The 18,174-nt window shown below is 45.0% G+C and overlaps 1 protein-coding gene across 1 annotated transcript in view; it reads left to right on the top strand.

The window, feature by feature from the left end:
• Positions 1-4,421: 4,421 nt before the first annotated feature.
• Positions 4,422-18,174, top strand: part of ABCD3 (ATP binding cassette subfamily D member 3) — a 54,378-nt gene continuing 40,625 nt past the window's right edge. The window contains exon 1 of the mRNA XM_083157067.1: positions 4,422-4,657. Within this exon, the coding sequence (XP_083013193.1) occupies positions 4,554-4,657 (104 nt within the window). The 5' untranslated portion in view covers positions 4,422-4,553. The remainder of the gene's footprint in view (positions 4,658-18,174) is intronic.

Raw genomic sequence — 18,174 nt, 5'->3', positions numbered from 1 at the left:
ATGTTCATTGGGTCGACACGTCATTAGGTCGACATGCCATTAGGTCGACGCTGCCATTAGGTCGACAGTGTCTAGGTCGACAGTCAAAATGGTCAACATGGTTTTTTTCACTGTTTTGTGACCCAAATGTAGACACAGTCGACATGGACACAGTTTGAAGTGAGCCGCAGCCCCTCGCATCGCTCGCGATGCTTCGGGCACGGTGCCTCGCTGCGCTCGGCACACTATTATAATCTAACTCCACGCTGTAGTGGATGGTAGGGCATGAAATACCGCCTGTCGGCACATGTCGGCTCGAAAAACAGTAAAAAACCATGTCGACCTTTTGACTGTCGACCTAGACACGGTCGACATAATGGCAGTGTCGACCTAATGGCAGTGTCGACCTAATGAACATATCGATCTAATGGCATGTCGACATATTGAGTTGTCGAACTAATGGTGTCGACCTAATGGCTGTCTATCTTCTTGTTGTAGACAAATAGTCCGTATACCCAGAAGGACAATTTGTAAGTGAAATTTTTACATATGGCCCCCGAAGGATTTTTTCCCCATACAAACGGCCCTTGGCACAAAAAAGGTTCCCCACCCCTGCTCTACAGCTACCAACAGTTCACATTTTCTAGATCACCTCACAGGTGCACTCATTACTAACTGACACATTACAAATGATCCAGTGAAATTAATTACTTCACTTATGATTCTGTGAGGAGACCTGGAAAACAGTAACTGTTGGTAGCTCTCGAGGACTGGAGTTGGCTACCCCTGTCATAGACCAATCTTTTGTGAAGTGTATCAAATCATTCTATGTGTGCACATGATGAATGATTTCATACACTTGTGAACGATGTATCGCTTCCGGAATCGATCCATGTGTATGCACCTTACTGTAAGTTGTACATACAGTATACCAGGCTAGATAAAGAAAGAGTCTCTGACTGTTACAAATAAAAGCAACAGAGCCGTCTTGTTGTTAAATTGTTAGTACAACAGAAACTGCTATTTTATGCTGACTGGATTCAGAGTTACTGTTCCATATGATCAGATATATACCAGTTTCTAGTTCAGTCCAGCAAAGTTATAACGCAGGGTTGCCCACCCTCCCGGAATGAAAACTAGTTTTCCGTAATACATTTTCAGAAAGGTACTTATAAGTTATATCTATAACAGGGATTTTGTCCATTTGCACTGTTTTACTTTTATTATACACAGCACCAGTGATCCTTATTCTGCCTTTTTTTCACATATCTATCTTTTGGGATTTTTGACCACTTAAGACCCCATCCCCTAGTGCGATATGGGCACTTGCAGGGCCGCCATTAGGGGGGAGCTGAGGGTACAACTGTTCCGGGCCCTGCCACTCTGGAAGAGAGGGGAGAGCCCAGACCATTCTGTTGCACACCCACCTCCCCTGGTGGACGGTTGCCCCGCTTCTCGCCAGCCACCTATATTTACAGCGGCAGGTCATCCGCTGCCGCGCCAGAACAGTAGCCTGCAGAGAACCCGCCGCACTGAATTGCAGGGAACTGAGCAGCCTGTCTGCAATGCTGGCTACAAGGGGAAAGGTAATTTTCAAACAGCATAGGAGGTAGGAGGGGGAGATAGAGGGTCTGGGGCCCTGTCTATTTTGACAGTCCTGGGCCCCGCAAATTCTGATGGCAGCCCTGGGCACTTTTCATGCTATTCTGATGCATTGTTGTGAGGGATCGCATGAAAAGTGTCAACCCGGGTCCAGTCACATGGGAATCCTTAGCAGGTATCTAGAGGGGTTTTACCCCAGAAGGAGAGCTAAATGTTTCCAGGTTGTGTGATTTTAAATGGGCTAAAGCACCTCTCACCTCCCCCTTGCCCGCCCCCCCCCCCGCAAAACCTAACCATCTGCCAGACCTGTAAAAATAACCATACCCTCCAACAACCTAACCCCACTCGCCCCCATCCTGCAACCTAAACCAAGAGCCCTCCCACTGCTTAATACTAACTGTCCACCCCCCTGCTACCCAACCCTTAAGGGGCATACACACGTTGAGCTGTGTGGAAAAAGTTTTTGCTAAGCTATTTAGGGTAGGCGATTTCCTGGTGTTTAGATCACCCATAGAGCGCCCAAACACATGCAGTGATGTGTGCTGACAGTTTATGCAGGACGATTTTGCTCAGCTATTTTACTTAAGCCAAAAAAAGGTAGGGTAGTGGTTCAGGATGATGTAGATCACTATCGCTCGTCCTGCACACACAGAGAGATCTGCTGTCACTTGCTAAGCAATATGACTAGGATTTGACTGCTTGCACTGACTTAACTAGCGAGTGATAGTGCCATTGCTCAGAAGCATACACATGGAGTGATCTGTTCTTACTTTCAAGGCGATCTAGTCAGATCACTAAGAAAAGAGCACAAAGTGTCTCAGTGTGCATGCACCGTAAAGCTCTGTACACATGGAGGAATATATTGCTCAGTGTCCCATTTTCATCAGCGACTAGTGATAGTCACTGATATAAAGGAGACTCTCTGTCGGGGGAACAGCTGATCGCGGGAGCATGCTCCTCCGACCAGCGTCCACCCCAGGGCTGGTCGAGAAAGGCACTCCCAGTGGCAGTCACCCCATACACACGAGGATATGGGGCCCCATTTATCAAGTAATATTTGCGGCTAAATCCCCGAAAGTTAACCGCAAATATTAAGTATCCCCTGAATGTATTAAAGGGGGACCGCAGCAGGAATCCCCGATCCCTGCTGCGATCCCCCCTGCAGCGCCGCCGGCCACATCCCCCATAGGTTTCTATAGGGGATGCCCGCATCCTTGGGCTATCGCCATTCTGAGATGGCGATAGCCCATTGTAGCCTATGTGCTATACATCGCACTGCCCGGGTGGCAGTGTGGTCAGCGTGGTCGCCGAGGGGGGTGTGTGTCAACGCATAACCGCGCATGCGCAGACCCCCCGGCTTCCGGGTCAACGCTTCGCAGGGACAGGCTCCTTTCACTTTGTCCCTGCACTGTCAGGGATGATACATCCCTGTGATGTGTTCGCATTTTACAATGCGATCCTGGGCGGTAATATTCCGCCCAGATCACATTGTAAATACGATCAATGTTAAATGTGCCCCATGGTCTCTTAGTGACCATATACCCGGCAATATAGGCTAGAATTGCCCCTGTGTGTACGGGGCTTAACAGTGGCCCTGGAGAGCTCAATCCTCCACTCATGAAGAAGCAGGTCACAGGTGACATCCAAGGTTCCATTAGCCAACCTGGATGTACCTGTAGGATTTATCTATATAGGATGGGGACAGATACTCACCTATCGCAAGGAGATGACATAATCTCCCATCCATGTGCAGTGTGAATGGTGCCGATCCGGAATCAGGACTGCCCCTGGTATGACCTGGTTTGGAATTGTGTTCCAAATCTTGGGTCAAACCTTGGACTTCAGTGGAAAAGAGGTATTAGATAGAGGTGATACAGCAGACAAATATAACAGACACAGGTGATATAATATAGGGATGGCAAATTGGTGGTCCTGCATTTATCCTTGATGATGCAGGATTGCTATGGTTTTAATGCAGACGATTGGGGAAAAAAAACATATTAATGTTTCCAAGATCAATATTATGTTTGCGCATGCGGGGGTAAATTTACTAAGATGGGAGTTCTATTAAAGTTGGGATGTTGCCCCTAGCAACCAATCAGATTATACTTCTCATTTATTTATTTATTTTGATTTATAGTTTCTTATATAGCACAGCAATTTCCGTTGCGCTTTACAAAAAAACGACATACAGGTAGGAGGGCCCTGCTCACAGGATTGCATATGCATGTGCACTTGAGATGCGGCGACCAGGTGAGTATCACTGCTGCAGCATAATGATTGTTAGATTGATTTTATTATTACATATAACACCTCCATAATAGGGTGGCCAACTCATCCCTTTAATCTGGGACACATATTAATTACACAGGTTCTGTGGCAGTTTAAAACCAGGTGAAATGGAGTCTTGAGGTGTGGCAGTTTAAAACCAGGTGAAAGCCAGCCACAGAACCTGTGTAATTAATATGTGTCCCGGATTAAAGGGATGAGTTGGTCACCCTACTCCATAATCAATAAAAAAAATTACAGAAAACAAATAGCGATATGCCAGGTACACTACGAAAATAAATATATTTAAGAGCGAAGATAGACGTCCATCCCTAGTGCAGTCAGTCAGCGTTAGATAAAATGGAGCACTCCAGCTTCTGTGGCACTACTATACATCCCAGTATGCCCTGCCAGTTTTAGCAGCACAGCTATTGCAGGGCATGCTAGGATGTGTAGTTCCACAACAGCTAAAGCGCCGTACATTACCCCTTCAATCAGATGCGACCTTTCACAGTCTCATCACACAGACAGAGGACACACTACTAGGGCCTAGGCACGCCTGTCCTCTCGAGTTACCACGCCGTTGCTATGGCGATAGGAAGGCGGGCGGGGCAAAGGGATGTGTCGGCGAGTTCCCAACATGCTGCGCGCCCCTGACCGGCTTCTCCTCTGCAGCTCCTCCCCCCGGCTCTCTGACAGTGACCATGGCGCCTGTGTACAGCAAGTACCTGACTGTCCGCAACTGCTCGGCCACCGGGGCGGCGCTCATCCTGCTCTACCTGATCAACAAGCGGAAGACAGCGAGCGGGTGAGACCAGCGGGGCTAGGGCACGGAGACACTCACTGTCCGGTTATACTGTATATACTGTATGTATAGGGATGGCACTGCAGGCCTGTGTCATGCTGGTCACACACACACACACACACACACACCTGAGCCCCGTGATGCTCCATCCTTCCTGATACCTCTGCGGCATGGGCAGCTATAGGCCACCTGTCACTCTGCAGCTGTGTGGGGCTGCAGGTGCCATTCACTGATCCTGGCCCTTTTAGTTGGGGTGTTGTTGGGGGAGAGCATCTGACTGCCATAGTAGTTACCCCGTGTCAGTGTGTGCATTGTGATGGAGAAAACTTCATTTTCAAAGGTTTCCATTATTTACATTCAGTGCAAAGGTTCGTGTTCAGGAGGGTGAGTATTCTGTATTAGTGCAGAGAGAGAGGAGATAATCTATGGATGTTGGAATCTTCATATCCTGCCGCTGATATCTGATCACAACCTTAGATTATGCAGGTATGACAAGTCATTTGTTGGCGCTTTTGAACTTCACCCATTGTAAAGTTGGTCCGCAAGTTCTGTATGCTATTGCTCAACTAGACTCCTAATAATCATACACACGTGTGTGTGTGTGTGTGTGTGTATATATGTATATATATATATATATATATATATATTGACTTTATTATATAGTAAGTGGTATGGGAGTCTAATCGTATTACTTTAATGCAGAATGATGAGTTGTGTGATGTTTCTTTTACAATATTATATATATATATATATATATATATATATTCTCATTCTATAGTTTGTTCTGGAGGTACTTTCAGTCATTCCTAGCTTCTTCTGTAAGGATGACTAGATTGCATGGCGCACAAAGGGGGAGAGATTAATTTAATGTTCTGTTAAATAGCTACAGGAACTCATTCATGGAGCTCTTGAGTTGTCTGCATTAAGTCACAAGGTAGTATTCAATGCTGCTGGTGAGCTGTCACAGCTTGCAGGGTCAGTATTCAACTCACTCCAAAAACAGCGCAAGGGGGAATCAGCGTACGCAGCCGCTAAAACAGCGAGGCTCGTGGCTAAATGCAACACGATCCCTGCATTAGCCGCGAGCCTCGCTGTTTGGGGGAATCCTCGCCATCCTCTGACAGTGAGGATTCCCCCGTTATGTTGAGTAGGGTGAGCGGCCGGTGCGGGGGTTAAACAGCAGCTTGTTTTCTGCAATCCCCGCCGTTTGACCCCCTCTCCGGCCACATTCGCCCCAGAGCCTCAAGTCAGGAGATACTGTTTACTGCGCCAATGACTGTGATTTTGTCATGGTAAACTACAATTTCCTACTTCTATGACAGGTATTATGCTGTTAGCCCACGCAGTAAGCTGCAGGTATCATCGCTACACTATTTTAGTCTTGCAGGAATCCTCCAAATGTGGGTCTACAGCATGGCCAATTGAATAACTCCAGGCACTTCTTCCCAGAGATATTCATTGTTGCACTCAATAGAATTCCCACTTGGATAAACCAATCAGAAAATTTTGATGATCATTGTAGTGTTCATTCCAGCACCCTGCCAAGGCATAGCTACACATCTCTGCGTATATATGGCATATACAGAGTAACACCATAGTCTGACAGATATCCTCTTGCTGCCAAATGGGTATTGCTAAGCAGCACTGTCAATAAATTTTCAAATAAAATGTCTATCAGTCTGACAGACATTTTTTTCTGACTGCCTGAAATCTATCAGATATTGTGCGGGATGTATTAATATACATCGCCACCCTTCGCCTGCCAGCCGCCACAATGCTGCCGCATATGTACTAACATATGCGGCTAGCATCGGGTGACGGAGACCCCCGCGATACCTGTAATGTGGTTTGCGGGGGTCTCCGTCACATCCCGGCGGCTGCCAGTGTCCCCCTGCGTGTCCTCCTCCCCCCTGCAGCCGGATGTCCTTCCGGCTGTGACACCTGCTGGGGGAGGAGGAGACAATGGAGGACGGGAGGGGGGGGGGCACGCGGGCGGCGATAGAAACCCATAGGCTTCTATAGGGTATCTCCTGCCCAGCGGAGACGGGGCGGACGGCAAATGGTAAATAGGAAAATGCGGTAAAACCCCTGTTTTACCGCATTTTCCCTTTAGTACATCCCGCCAATTGTGACCATACACTGTGACATCTTGCACACAGGAGTTCTGCCCCTGGGGAAATGATTTGAGTGGCGGCTCTATACACTGCTTGAGGCAACAGACTTTCAGCTCACAAATGATCACATCTGTCGGGCATGCCAGATGACTCAGTATTTGTGGTTGGTCACCACTTCACACTAGGCGATTATCGGCCCGATCCTCATAGATCAGGTCAATAAGTGCATAATGTATGCCCGGTATTACTGTAGAAAGCTCCATATCTTTGTATGTACATGCAATTAATGCGATTACCTATTTTGATATGATGAAATGTTGTCTTGTACATATCATACAATAGGCACAAAACAATCTTTCAGGTCTTACCATTAGAGCCAATATACACAGAAACACAATATTTATGTACTAGCCACTTGCCAGTCTGCCCACCAGTCGAACTAAAGGCCTTCATCGATGTGAAACCAAAATATTCACTTTATGTATATAGCTTGGTGGCTTTATGACTTTTATGGAGAAGAAAAATGAAGCCAAAATAAGGACTTTTAAACTTACAAATTAGTCAGAGCCATAGTAACAATGTTCATTCCAGCACCCTGCACATTTTAAAATCGGTGCAGTTCCCCTTTCCTGCCTGGGGTGTCACTGCTTTGCTTTGTTGCTTGCAGCTCAGGCTGATCTGTATTGTAGCATAGGAATATAGACAAAACTGTGCGAAATGCCCCAATTACAATTTTGCCGGCATTTAGGACAAATCAAACCTGTCAAACCAGTGGTTGGAGCAAATTTCAGCGGAAACTACTGAGTTGCCTGTAACATTTGGCAGACCATGAGCTTATGGGGATGATGAGGATGAAGATTTACTATCTGGACTTTGAAAGTAGCTAGGCTTGATGAGAATGCTCAGAAGTAGAAGATCTGCCTATGTGTTTGGTTGTTTGTCACTAGTAAGTGCGTTGGGGGGAAGTTTCAACACTGTCCTCGATTTAGTAAGGCATCTCGCAAAACTCCCTTCTGGGATTTACTTATCAGGCCTGAGCTGCCAACACTGCTTATCAGAGCCCAAAAGCTCGCTATACTGTAGTTGCTATTGCCTGACAGGATAAAATAGAACATTGTTGATACTGAGGACAGATTTGGGTCAGTTGCAGCTAGGTACATTTTGGTTGAATCGTTCATCTCTCATTTATTGGCATATAATGACAAGCATATATAGACCATGACTTATAACCTAAGGTGAGGTTACAGATGCTCTATACAGAACTGTAAACATGGCTAATGCACTTGTTATAAATGCGTAGACAAGCACTTCAGCCTGTATTTGTGCATTTAGAAAGCGTGGAAAGGGTGCACCATATGGCAACACATCCTACCTGTAGTCACACAAAGTCCATCTGTGCCTCTTCCCTAGAGCTGCGTGTATTGCAGATGGGCTTCTTGTAGCTACATGGCAAATATCATGGCATTGTCTGAGAGCGGCCAGTCCCTTCAGTGTCACCACAGTATCAAATGTTGGGTAACCGTATTTTACAAGTTGCAGTTCTTATGTAATGTACAATGTCCTGATGTATGTGCATCGAACAGTCACCTGCAACAATAGCATATAGGCAGAGAATATATAAAGATATATATCCTCTAAATGTCAGCTTATGTGTATCCTAAGACTGGCAATCCATTATTTTATTATTGAACTTTAAGACTTCTTTTGGAATTATTATTGTTTTTAATCTGCAAAATCTACATTTTATCATTTCCATTAAATGCAAACTAGCCATTCAGTGTTTACTATAGTTTATTATATATTGGCTAATGCCAGAGCTACCACTATTGCCAGTTGAGTCTTTCTTTCATATCTGAGAATCCAATATTCAGAAATCCCAATTTTTTTGAGTGCTGCTGAGACAGTGACTACTTTGTATTGTGGGGGATCAGTGAGTACATAAACTTTATAGGGCTACACACATGCCAATATTAAGGCATTTTCTAAGTGACTTTGCTTAGTTTGGCAAAGTCGCTTAGAAAATGCCCCAACATCGTTGTGTGCTTAGGGGCTATAGCGACAGCAATGCGCGTCCCTGCTTCAGGCTATATTGTGCATATGAAACATAATAAAAAAAAAAAATATATATATATATATATATATATATATATATATATACACACACACACACACACTTTCTGTAGGGTTTATTTACTAAGAAGATTGGCTGTTGCCCATAGCAACCAATCAGAATCTACTTATTTATGTAGTACCTTTTAGAAGATAATAGAAACTGATTGGTTGCCCATAGCAACATCGCATCTTCAATAGATCTCCCAATTTCACCTGAATTCTGCAAATAGAGATGAGAAATGGTCTGAAATTGCATGTGTATGAAATCCGTTCCAATGTGCAGTCCCATGCACGTTGGACCTGCAGAACATAAGTTGAATCGGACCCATCAGCGGCACATCTCGGGTGCTCTTCAGCAGCCACGCATTCTTTTGAGTTCTCCTGCAGTTCCCCAGGAGTCTTTACATGCGATAAATTGCATGTGATTTATTGCATGTAAAAATTGATGCATCAAGTGCCAAATCGCACCGTAGCCTCCCAGGAAGCTGCTGGTGTCTAAATTGCAGTGTAAAAATAAAGCAGCCAGTATTGACCCTGCACAGAATAACTAAAACCTACCCAAATCTAACTCTCTGAACATGCTACGTCCGCCCCATTGCAGTGCGACATGGTTTTGCCCAGTTTTTTGCTTTACTCACAAAGCTTAATCGTACCTATTGTATTTACCTAGTGTGTCCCATTGGAAATCCAAAATATTTCTGGTACTTAATGGGAGTCTCAAACTGTTTTGTTATTATCAGGATAGGTATAGCCCTCCCTAGTGGATTATTCTGCCTTAGTCCCCCTCCCTTTTTATCTTGCTTCTTTTTACCTCCTATAACATAAGTTTGTGGATTTTCTGTATAGAAATGTGCAGATTGCTGCAGAGCCTGTGACTATATACATGTGAAAGGCGCTTCTGCGGTCTGTATACTTTACTTGCAGTGTACTATAGTCTAAGGGCTGTATTCAATGCGGCCGGTGATTGGGTTAAACGGCAAGGGTCGCCGAAAACAAGCGTTCCTTGCCGTTAAACCCCCACATCGACTGCTCACCACATTCAAAGTTCCGGGGGTTATCCTCGATGTCAGAGGACAGCGAGGATTCCCCCAAACAGCGAGGCTCACGGCTAATGCAGGGAGCCCACTGCATTTAGCCACGAGCCTCGCTGTTTTAGGGGCCACACACACCGTTTCCACGTCGCTGTAAAAAACCCAGCTTGGTGGAAACAGTATGCGCAGGGGGTCAGTTGAGTACTGACCCACGAGCTGTGGTGGCAAGCAGTCAGCACTGCTCGCTGTCATAGCTCGTAAAAAGCATTGAAAACTGCCCTAACAATGAACTTTCATTTTTTTTCCTGCACCTTCATGGTTCATATCTAACGATTGCAGTTGTGGGTGCTGGTACTTTTAATTTGAAAAAAATAAAATAAAAAAATAGTTTAAGCAGCTTTAGACTGTAGAATTCCCAACACAGTGCAGGAGAATAGGACAAAGCCTCTACTATGAGGAATAAAATACATGCAATTGTGTTTGGTCTGGCTGGCGGAAACGGAGGGTTTGCCTTGTAATCTCAGGACGTACTACCCCTTGTCATATCCGATTGGATGTCATACACACCCGATCTGTCAGAAACTGGTGACATTTGTCCAAATTGCTGTAGTGTTTTGGGGCCTTAAAAGTAAGCTGTTGATTTGTACAGTGTAGTTGATCGTGATCTGAAACCCCGCCTTCCTCTTTCTTAGGGAAGGAGTTAATTTTCTGGAGGTAGACCTTTCATTTCCAGTTAAAGGCTATGCTGGAGGAGCATGTTAGTGTTCATTCTAGCCCTCGCCATCTTTAAAAACCAATGCAGTTCCTCTTCCCTGCATGGGGTGTCGCTGTCTGCTGTAGTGCTTCTAGCACAGTGTGGTCTGTAAATCAGCACTGATATGCAAACCAGACCTGTGCTAGAAACACCACAGCAGACAGCGACACCCCATGCAGGGAACAGGAACTGCATGGGTTTTCAAAGATGGCGGGTGCTAGAATGAACACTACATGTTTGGTGTACCATCATTTGGGATGCCAGCAGTCGGAATACCGACACTGGTCAGAAGACCGCTGCTGGAACTCCTACACTGCGTATAATGCTGGCACCGGAATCCCGGCTGTCAGCATCCCAAGCATAAGTCTTAGTGTTCATTCTAGCACCCACTATCTTTGAAGATTCACGCAGTTCCTTTTCCCTGCCTGGGGTGTCGCTGTCTGCTGTAGTGCTTCTAGCATAGTGTGGTCTGTATATCAACACTGATATGCAAACCAGACCTGTGCTAGAAAACACCACAGCAGACAGCAACACCCCAGACAGGGGAGAGGAACTGTGTGAGTCTTCAAAGATAGTGGGTGCTAGAATGAACACTAAGTCTGATGAGCTTGTTAGGGTTAGGCCGCTGAGGTGAGGGGAAGAGTTTAGGATGCTGCTATCAGTCTTCTGCCTGCCTGCCTGCATACCATGCACCGGGATGTTTGTTCCATCCCACTCCTTTGTTTCCTGATGTGTAAAGTCCATTTTTCATATATATGACAAGCTAGCCAATTGGCTCATTGGAATGGTTGCAGCATCACATAGTATTTCAGGAGGGCCTGGCCTATCCACATGTGTAATGATATAAGTGAGGCTGCATTTGGTGGTATTATGATGCGGTGAGGGGAATGGATGAGGATTCATAAAACAATACAGATTACCATGTGAGGAGTCTGTCAACATAAGAATGTTGGCTGAATGCACATTTGTATAAAACATGTGCTTGTTTTAATATAAGACAAGTGTTAGATTTGAACCCATTCAGCCTACCGCAAACAAGTGTGTTCATTAATCGTGCGTACACACTGGACGATTTCTCTTCCTTGCAGGTGATTTTCACAAGGGTGGATGGCTTTCCCTAGCAAGATGCTAGGGAAAGCCATCTTCCCCATCGCTCGTCTGCTGGGCCAACGATGATACGGGAGCGCTCGTCATCGTTGGCCCATACACACTAGGTGGCTTTTGAGCTTAAAGCTGCTCAAATGACAGCTCAAGCCCTGTGTGTATGGACCTTTAGAGTTTTAAAATATATACTTTATTATTGGACATATCTAACATTGGGCCAGATGTATTAAGCTTCAAAAAGTGATAAAATGAGAGTGATAAACAGCCAGCCAATCCGCTCCTAAATGTCATTCTACAGACTGGGATTTAAAAAATACAGATGGTAGCCGATTGTTTATCACTATCCATTTTAAAACTTATTGCACCTGGACCAAGAATCTTCACTATTAAAGATGGATACGGTCAGTTGGTTGACCTAAAAATAGTCAAGTCATTAGGTCGACATACTGGAAGGTCGACAGGGGTCTACACTAGGTCGACATGGCAGTATATTCTTTACTTTTTGTATGAGATTTCTTATTAGAATAAATTACTGGGATGCATGAAGTCAGTGTACCACCCACCAATCCGCTTTCATTGTGTCTCATTCATTTGAAAGGGTACTCTTTACCTAGCACGGCGCCCATCGCGGCCATCAAATGCACTAAAAAACGGGTGCGACGCGATGCCCGCGATTTCCCATAGGGAACAATGTTAAAAGTGTGATTGGACGCGATTTTACTGTTCAATGCCTCAATGCCCGCGATTTTTCCATAGGAAACAATGTTAAATGGGCCACAGAGCCCAAATAGTCCCCCTGAAGTCTGAAATGGCCCCCACAATTGTTAACGCCACCCCACGATCAACGTGAACCCGAAGCGTGGCGAGCGCAGCGAGCCCCCGAGGGGCGGCGGTACGCGTCCTCCGACCTTTTCATACCCCCACTATCCACGTCGGCGTGGAGTTGAGAATAGAATAGTGTGGCGAGCGCAGCGAGCCACCGAGCCCGAAGCGTGGCGAGGGGACGCGGATACCTTCACAGGTAAACGCGTCCCTTCGCGGGCTTCACAGGTATCCGCGGACCCTCGCGGGGCTCGCCACGCTTCAGGCTCGCTGCGCTCGCCACACTATTCTATTCTCAACTCCACGCCGACGTGGATAGTGGGGGTATGAAAAGGTCGGAGGACGCGCACCGCCGCCCCTCGCGGGCTCGCTGCGCTCACTACGCTTCGGGTTCACGTTGATCGTGGGGTGGCGTTAACAATTGTTGGGGCCATTTCAGAGTTCAGGGGGACTATTAGGGCTCTGTGGCCCATTTAACATTGTTTCCTATGGAAAAATCGCGGGCATTGAACAGTAAAATCGCGTCCGAACACACTTTTAACATTGATCCCTATGGGAAATCGCGGGCATCGCGTCGCACCCGTTTTTTTAGTGCATGCGATGGCCGCGATGCCCACGATTTTTTACCCCCGATGACCGCGATGGACATCGTGGGCGCCGTGCTAGGTAAAGAGTACCTTTGAAAGTTCTTATCAAGTGTGATTTTTTTTTTTTTTTTTTTTATTCATATTTTTTTTATCTTCATGTCTTTTAAGACCGTTCAATGTCCTATATTATTAACTAGGTGTAGGTGTGTTTTGCCGATGTTGCATGATGTTTCTACAGCAAAGGTTAGAATGACTTAACTCTTTGAGATATTTGCAGTAGCTGTGTCATCCGGATCTGTAAATTTCAGTGAGTACATATACATACTTATCTGTTCCAGTGATCCACTCAGTCCTGTCCCCAACTTCTACATTGGTCAAAGTACAGTAGCCCGGCAGTCTTGTTCCAGTTGGCAGCTTGTCATAAATGGACCACCCTGCTTATATGATAAAAGCTCACTTTTGTAATACCTAGGAGAGCACATTGGACCACAGCAGGTATGAGAGAGAGCCTCATACACACTGGCATACATTATTTTTGCATTAGATTAGCAACATTAAAAGATACTACATGTAATGGGTACAATTGGGATCGAAGCATTGTAACAGTCGACCTCAGGCTTTATGTATAGTTGAACACAAGACACCTGTAATTGCCTTCACATTGGGGTATATTCAATGGTGCCAGCAAGCCTCTGACAGCGAGCTATACGGCGAACATTGCCGATAGCTCACCATCAGAGTATTCAATGGCGCCCCATTCACTCGCCGTTTACACCTTGCTGGTTCTTTTCAGCGAGGTGGAAACTGCAAGTGCAGCCGCTTCATTTGTGGAGAACCTCGCCATTCCGAGGACGGCAAGGATTTTTCCAGAACATTGAATACAGCGAGTAGTCGGCAAGGGGGTTAGACAGCGAGGATGGCTTGTTTTCGCCGATCCTCGCCGAAAACAAGCCATGCTCTCCGCAAATCCCCCCCCCCCGCTGGCAGCATTAAATACCACCAATTGTCTGCCCAATGAATATTTTGCCACTACACAAATATACGGGCAAATATTTAAAGCGTCCACTTCGCCCCCATCAGATCTTTTATTACAGTCATCATTATCGGTGCCTACTTGTACTGGCTTCATTAGGGATCAGTGTGGATCATTAAGTCGATGGGCATTAGGTCCACACATGAAAAAAGGCCAATGGGTGCTAGTTTGACACAAAAAAAAAAGTCCACATGTGAAAATGGACGACGGCCGTTAGTCAACACGGGAAAAAGGTCTCCTGAGTTTTTAACCCATTTTGATGTTGACCTTTTGTCAATGTCAACCTAAAGCCTGTTGTCTTTTCGTGTGTTAACCTTTTGCCTGTTGACCAGTAGTGGTCAACCTAGTGACAGTCGACCGGATCCTCTTTCTTCTTGGTTCAAAAAACGTATTCCAAAACTCTGCATAGCCTAGAGCGGGCATTCCCAACCACGGTCCTCAAGGCACACCAACAGTGCAGGTTTTGTAGATATCCAGGCTTGAGCACAGGTGACTTAATTAGTATCTGAGTGATTCTGATTAAACCATCTGTGCTGAATCCTGGATATCACTAAAACCTGCACTGTTGGTGTGCCTTGAGGACCGTGGCTGGGAATGCCTGGCCTAGAGTTATGTTGCCAAGCCCTTGTTAAGCAGCCTACAAGCAAATGCCTGTTACCACCAAGTTGCGCCCCTTCAGTTACATGTGGACTGAGTTGCCCATGAGATGCAGGCTTCCCAATGCTATCAAGCATGCATTATTGGACTGCAAGATCCATTTTCAGAATGGACTGTGCACCTAGCTGTGCATCAAATTGTTCATTTCTAAATCTATTAATTATCCACAATAGTGTGGTGGCGGAATGCATTACAGATAATTGCAGCAGAGCAGAAGTACTTCTGCTGTGCACTCCTATCAAGGGTACCACCATTTATTTGACCTGTCCCCTAAATGTTTGGGTTATAGTCTAAATATAATTCACCCAAAAGAAAATATTTAGTGTGCATTCTCCTTTACATGTATTGCATTGATGAGTTGTAGTTATTTTCATACAGTTGCAATACCACCTGTTTTTTTTTCTTAAGTGCCAGTTAAATATCTTTTTAAGGCATTTATATTCTAGTGTTTTATTTAAAAAAATATATATTATTAGTAGTAGTAGTAGTAGTAGTAGTTGTCCTCCTACATATTATAATCTCCTTTTGAAAATCTCGCTGGAGGAAAATAATGATAACTGACAGGCACAGACAATCAGTATGTAATGTGATGGTAGAGTGGGTAAAGGGGGAGGGATGTCACCCTGTAAATAGAGCTTAAGGGGACTTTCCAAAGCTCCTCTACTCACTCTGTCCTGTGCCATATAACTGGTGTCCATGGTATAGGGCAGTGATTTTCAACCTTTTTACCTTGCGGCACACTAAATAAGATTTTATAATTGCCAAGGCACACCATGAGATCCCCACAGGACAAAACACATTGGCCCCCACAGGAAAAAAAACAAAAACCTATTGGCCCCCATATAAAAAAACTATCACACTGGTCCCCACAGGTAACAAAAATAAAATACATTGGCAGTTTACATAAAAAGAAGAGACCAGTCAATAACAGTTGAACTGATGGTGGCTGTTAACTGGTTTGGGCATCTCTAGATCTGGGGGCACACTTGAGAACAGCTCAGGGCACACTAGTGTAGTTGAAAATCACTGGTATTGGGAATACTTGCTTTAATCCTGTTTAAAGGAAAAAAAAGAAGCCGAAAAATATGTAATTACCAAGGTTCTTTTTATAGACTCTATAGTGATTTTTGTTAAAAGTGCATACGCAAGTATTTTTTTTATTTATTAAAGGTGAGCATGGCTATAGACTACACACTGACTGTAATGAGAGGTGCTTCCTTGCTGAGATTCATAGTTTCGTGCAAAACGGGGGTTTCAGGTGCACTGTACAATTGTTACCACAGTTTTCCATAGGTAATTATCCTAATATTGGCACTACATATAATTTTGCTTTTTACCTTTTTTATATTTAATTAACATTTTACTAGCATATATTTGGCCACAAATATGAACCTGCCCACCAACTTTGAAGCCACCTCTGTTGAGCAGGTCTTTAACACTCTGGGGCACAAGGCTTCTCCAAACCAGTCCAGCCAACTCCCCCCCCCCCCCCCCCCTCTCAAGGTACCCCAACAGTGCAGGTTTTCTAGATATCCAGGCTTGACTACAGGTGACTTGGTTTAATCAGAATCCCTCAGATACTATCTGTGCTGAAGCCTGGATATCACTAAAACCTGCACTGTTGATGTGCCTTGAGGACCGTGGTTGGGAAAGCCTGTGTTAGAGCGTAAGGGCTATTTCACACGCTCCTGCCGGGCGGCGAAACCCCACGCGGCCAGGAAGCCGTGCCGCACACAGCAGTTTACAAATTAAAGGGGGGGGGGGTTTCAAAGGTAAATAAGTTATGTAAAACAAATGCAATGCAAGAACAATGTTGGTGGCAGGTTCATATTTCTGGCAATATGTATGCTAACAACCTATGAAATGGTAATATACAGTATATTATATGTTACCAGTGATGATTCTACAATGCAGCTGCATTGTTTTTACTTTACTAATGGTGAAAGGTTTTATGGAAACATGTAATGTTCATATTGCAGTTCCATCAGGTGTGTGGGATATGCAAGTCATTGTCAAGCTGGCTACATCTGAAATGTGTGAGTCACTGCAAGGCGTGGTGTTCTACACGGTGCTATGTTCCTGGTTAATGTGTAGTTCCAGTGATTATGACCTTTGTTTTACATTCTATTTGCGTGGTTTTTGCCACTTTATGGTTAAATCCTGGCATGTTGCCTGATTTTTTAATTTGCAAAACAAATCTAATGCTGGGTACACTTGAGATTGCTCTGAGCAAAATATCGTACACATAATTGTGTGTTGCCACCCACCAACATTGGGGTCGTCTCTTGCAGTTCTGCACATCAGGGACAACCTGGCGGCTGACAGCCTGCATCTAAACGTGCCTAATATATTTTGGGCAGAGGCCACCAATGTCTCGTTAAATCAGCCACCTATACACATACAGTAGTTGTCACGTGTCCCCAGTGTAAGAGACCTAGAACCTGCAGGTTTACAAAGTAGACAATGAGTGGAATAGACCATAGAAGCCAATTCATTGAAAGTTGACATGTGTTAACTTCCCAGAAATTATAACATTGTCCAGTAAACTTTAGACCTCCTCTAAGAAGGAGAGATTGTTTTATTTCTGCTTGGCTGGTAATATCATAATGTATAAGAATAAAAAATGAGAACTGTGTAATTTTGCAAAAGAATGAATACTGATGACCAGCGGTGGAGATGATGGTGTTCAAAATACAGACGCCAGCATCCCTAAAGGAGGGAATTCCGATGGGTCAGATAAGTATACTTATCCCCCCCCCCCCAACCCTTCCTTCCAGCAGTCTAAACCCAATATATTCCTTTGCCTAACACTAAAGGCCTACATACACAGGTCCGATTGCATCCAGTTCCGTAGGATCAGGCCAAATTGGAGGTTTATGACATCTGGTGGAAATTCCCATGCACATCAGATCAGAACCTGCAGATCATGCAAGTAGCACGTATGATGTATCGTATCATCCGCGGCATATCGTGGGTGCATTTTACTACCTTCTGTGTATGGGATCCGATTACCCTTGAACTTCCCTGGCAGCTCACTGGGAGTTCTTTTCGATAAATCGCATGTAAAAAATTGCACATCAAGTCCGAAGGAGTCCTCCTGTGGAGCTTAAGGGAAAACCGGTCTGACTTGTCCCTCAGACAAGACTACAGTGGGACAGTCCTGCTATTTGGAGACTGTCCCGCTGTCAATCCTGCCGGTGACAATGTCCCACGGTTGTAGGGCAGTTGGGTGGAGGTGAAGATTGATGCTGCTCTGCAGAGCAGCCATGATCCTTAAAGAGGTTGCACGGTATTTTTTCAGTGCAG

This window comes from Crinia signifera, chromosome 8 (genome assembly GCF_055691185.1).
Source record: "Crinia signifera chromosome 8, ASM5569118v1, whole genome shotgun sequence".
In the NCBI taxonomy this organism is placed as follows: domain Eukaryota; kingdom Metazoa; phylum Chordata; class Amphibia; order Anura; family Myobatrachidae; genus Crinia; species Crinia signifera.
Note: the sequence above shows the minus strand (reverse complement) of the source record. Positions and strands in the feature narration are given on the sequence as shown.